Source organism: Gossypium arboreum, chromosome 1 (assembly GCF_025698485.1).
Source record: "Gossypium arboreum isolate Shixiya-1 chromosome 1, ASM2569848v2, whole genome shotgun sequence".
NCBI classification, from domain to species: Eukaryota; Viridiplantae; Streptophyta; class Magnoliopsida; order Malvales; family Malvaceae; genus Gossypium; species Gossypium arboreum.
The window spans coordinates 599,630-603,823 of record NC_069070.1 but is presented as its reverse complement, the minus strand read 5'-3'; the positions used below and the strand labels follow the sequence as shown (position 1 = coordinate 603,823).

General features: G+C 31.2%; 1 protein-coding gene across 1 annotated transcript; it reads right to left on the bottom strand.

The window, feature by feature from the left end:
- Positions 1–259: 259 nt before the first annotated feature.
- LOC108482222 (AT-hook motif nuclear-localized protein 23) lies at positions 260–1,285 on the bottom strand. The gene has a single exon (XM_017785335.2). The coding sequence runs from the start codon at positions 1,278–1,280 to the stop codon at positions 477–479; it is 804 nt and encodes a 267-aa protein (XP_017640824.1). The 5' UTR covers positions 1,281–1,285; the 3' UTR covers positions 260–476.
- Positions 1,286–4,194: the final 2,909 nt, after the last annotated feature.

The window sequence follows — 4,194 nt, the reverse complement described above, 5'->3', positions numbered from 1 at the left end:
TTTTCTTATATATATATATATATATATATATATTCTCTCCTGAAAACAATGCAAAAAAGAAATTATACTATCCCATGTTACCATATCCTACAAGATTTTTTTACTTTGGAACCCCTTTTTTGTATGTTTCAAGTACTAAGTTTCATGTCCTTTGTTATGTCTCTTGAGCCTATATTTGTGTATGTATATAAATGAAATTAAAGAAAGGGGGAAACCCTAATGTGATATATGTTAGTAACACATTGTTATCCATACATCATAATATCAAACCATTTTTTTTTCTTATAGCAAGAAAGTTAATTGTTCCATATCATCAACAAGAAAGAAACTATTTTCCTTAAATCATAGATTCCAAAAATCCCCCAAAAAGAAAGCCTAAAAATACCCTAAAATTAACATTCAACATAAGATGAACATAAACTAGTTCCCATGAAATTTTGCTGACCTTTTTATGATCCACCATAAATGACAAGCTCTCAAAATGGAGGTCTATTACCACTGGAATTTCCAGGCCATCCTTCAACTGGTAATTGAACATTAGGAGGCATATTAAGTGGCAAATTAAAGAAAGGTAACCCACCTTGTTGTGTAGTAGAACCTGGATCAGCAAACATGTTATTTCCATTTCCACCGCCGTTTGCACCGCCGTTTCCACCACCGTCATCTTCTTCTAAAGGTAATCTTTCATAAGCTACATTTGTAAAGGATGAAGCTATGACGATAACAGGTCCAGCTGCCATAAGTTCACCAACTACGTTTCCACCTACAACTTGTCCTTGACCACCGGCTAAAAAGATGGTCAAACTCGTGGCACCGGGTGGAGCTGGCGGTGGTAGAAACGAACCGGAAAGTGATAAAATCTCGAATCTACCATGAAGGGTAACCACAGAACCAGTTGCTGATGGTTGTCTAATGGTGACGTTGGTGACCGTACCACTGCCGGATAATATACAGATACCCCTTTGTCGTCTCCGAGCATAGTTGGCTATACAATCGAATACATCACAGCCGTTGCCAATTTCAAGAATGTGAGCTCTAAGGGTGTTTGCACTTTCTCTGGTGATAATAACTGGTGGTTTAGGCTTGTTTTTGGAACCAGGTGGACGACCCCTTGGTCTACGAGCAACAAGATCATTATGACCTGTGTTCATCAAGTCATCGGCTGATCCACCGCCGCTTCCGCCACCGGTAAGGTGGTCTTCATGTTCAGATTGGTGTTGAAGATGAAGGTCATGTCTATGAAGTTGATGATGAACATAGCCTAAATCAAGACCAGCCATGTTAATAACTTAGTAGTATATATATATATATATATATATATATATATGTAAGTTAATTTAGATTAAAAACTGTTCAACAAAGGAGATTTGTTTAAATTTATATAAAAAAAAAACTGGACTAAAAAAAAAAAGGGAAAGGCTATGAAGAGAAAGGGTTTTTGATTTTAAAAGAGAAAAAGAAAAGAAAATTGAAAACAACGAAGAATTGAGTATAGGCAAAGGAAAGGGCGGTGAAGTGGAAGAAGGGAGGTGAAGGAGGAGACAAAACAAAGTTTATATATATAATAAAAAACGCAGTCATTTCTAATATACTATGAATTGGTTGAAATTATTTCTTTATTTTTATTTTCTTTTTTTGAGATGCAAAGTTGGTGGATGCCAACACTACTCTCATTTTTATGAGCGTGGGCGTTTAAAATAGTAAGATTATTTTATTTTATTGATGGGTAAATTTCATTCTCTAGTCACTTAATTATTAGTGAATTTCTGTTTTACTCACCCAATTATATGAAAAGTTACAAAATAGTCATTTAATTATTTGACTTTTTTCTTTTTTGGTGACTAGCAGGAAGATAACTTGGTAACTTTTAAAATTAGTATAATAGCAACTTTACCCTCAGTATTTATACATTTGTGTTAATTTAGTGTTGATTCTAAAAAAAATTACCCTCAACATTTACATATTGTGTAATTTGAACTTTTTTGTGATTTTGTTTTTCTTTGTAACATTGAAGGCTGATTTTAAAAGAATAAGAAAAAAATTAAATTTATTGTCTTGGATTTTTTGGTGTTTCTTATACTTTCAATCAAATTTGGCTAATAAATTTGTTTATTTTTTAACTTTTAGATTAAAGTGTCATAAAGAAAAGAAAAATATAAAATATAAATAAATTATACAATGTGTAAATATATTAATTTTTTAAATTAAGTCAACACGATGTATAAATATTGAGGAGTACATTGATTTATTTTAAATTTATAACGTTATATATTTGGAATCACCATAACTTATAGATTGATAATTCCTTTAATAAAAATTAATACAATTGGCTCTTTATAAAGAATTCAAGAGCATGGGGAATATTTGTGAAAAGATATGAATTAAGAAAGCTTTTGGTTTGTTAGTTGTTCCAACCAATTATTCTAATTAATGTTCCAAACAAAAGTTGGAACAAAGTAGTATATTTAACAAATTCAAAAAGAGAATACACGATATTTGTCAATGCAATTTGAATTCGTCTATTTTATTTTATGGAGTCTCGCTTAGTGAATGAGTTTACTCAACAATGAATCTAAAATCATATTGGCTAAAGCCTAATCTACTTTATACTATAGATAATTGCAGTGCTAACAAAGAACCTCCAATGTTACAATCACTCATCCCAAATAATCTTTCTTATAATAACGTTTACTTTCGAAGAAATATATAAACAAAATAGTGCAAAAATACAAAGCAAAGTTAAGCAAATAATCAGTCAAAAGCACTCAACAAGCACACCCAACATATGCAGCAATGCAACCTCTATATAGGTTGAGATCAATACCTTGTCCAAGTAATTGAGTAGATAAATTAGCATTAAAAATAAAAGAATTATTCGCACAAAATCTCCTTCTTAAATTTCAAAATATAATATTCACATTTAAATAAATTCAAATCAACTTAAGCACCAAATAAAGCCAAATAATCCAAGTCAAATATGTCAACAAAATTCATTACACTTGTGTTCCAACTTGTTGTCTCAAGTATTGTTCGAACAATGACATCTTAAACAGATAAAGTCTTAACATCAATGAATACAATGACATCTTAAACAGTTAAAGTCTCAACATCAATAAATACCTATGTAATTAATGAAGAAATTTAATGGATTAAATCAAAAGGATAATGGCAAAACAAGTGTTACAATTCCCAATCGATATCAATCTTAGATTCATACCCATGGATAATTTGAATTTCTACCCTTGTATCAAAATTTCTCTTCAAAACTAATTACTATAAATGTTGTATTGAATTGTGGTTCAACTCAAATTAATTAATTAATTAGAACAAATTTAGAAGAGAATCCTCGTATAGTACTTAAACTTAAGATCTCAAAGATTTCAAAGCTTCAATTTTGAAAAAATAAATGTTTTAACATCTCAAAGTTTTCGAAGCTTCAATTTTGAAAAAAAAATTCAAGAATGGATGGAAGGTGGAATGCACGCGGCAGAAAGGGTGTGTGATTGTTTTATTAGAAAAGAAAACAATTGAGCAAATGAACCCTAGAAGTAGAGGAGAAGAAGATGCATTGGATTTGAATTGTGTGGATGGGGTTTAGATGACCGGATGTTTTAACCTTTGGTTTTTGCTCATTGGAGCTTGGTCTTAACTACGGTTACCACCCTTCACACATGGTTGACCAAGTTTTTGGTTTATCAACAAATACATTGAAAAAGAGAAAACAATGGGGAGGCAAGTGGGCAAAAGAGCAGCGGCGCGTGGGTCCCACTCTTGTCGTATCCGCCACCACCCTTCATGGCCCTCCGCCCCTCCTTTTAGCCGTCGTCGCCCCTTGTTTTATTTTGCTTGACTTTGGATTATATATTCATATATATCATAGTTTTATAACCATGCATTTCCTTTTAAAATTACTTACATATATATATAGCATATTTTATGAAGTGCTATAAAGGAAATTTGGGTTGTGTTCCTTTTTTAGAAATTCATAAGATATGATTTTTAAATAATTAAAATAGTTTTTTCTAAAACTTTTGGTATACTTTATATATATTTAGAAGGTGTTGAAAATTTGATTTCTACTCAATAAAGAGGACAAAAGTTGAGGAGTTGGGAGTTGGGTTTCAATATTTTTAAGGATGATAATTTGTTAAGAATATTTAATCTTCCATTTGAAGCTTTTTAATGGAATTTATA

Coding starts and splice junctions, on each gene's coding strand:
- LOC108482222 (XM_017785335.2), bottom strand. CDS start 1,280: ATGGCTGGTCTTGATTTAGGCTATGTTCATCATCAACTTCATAGACAT.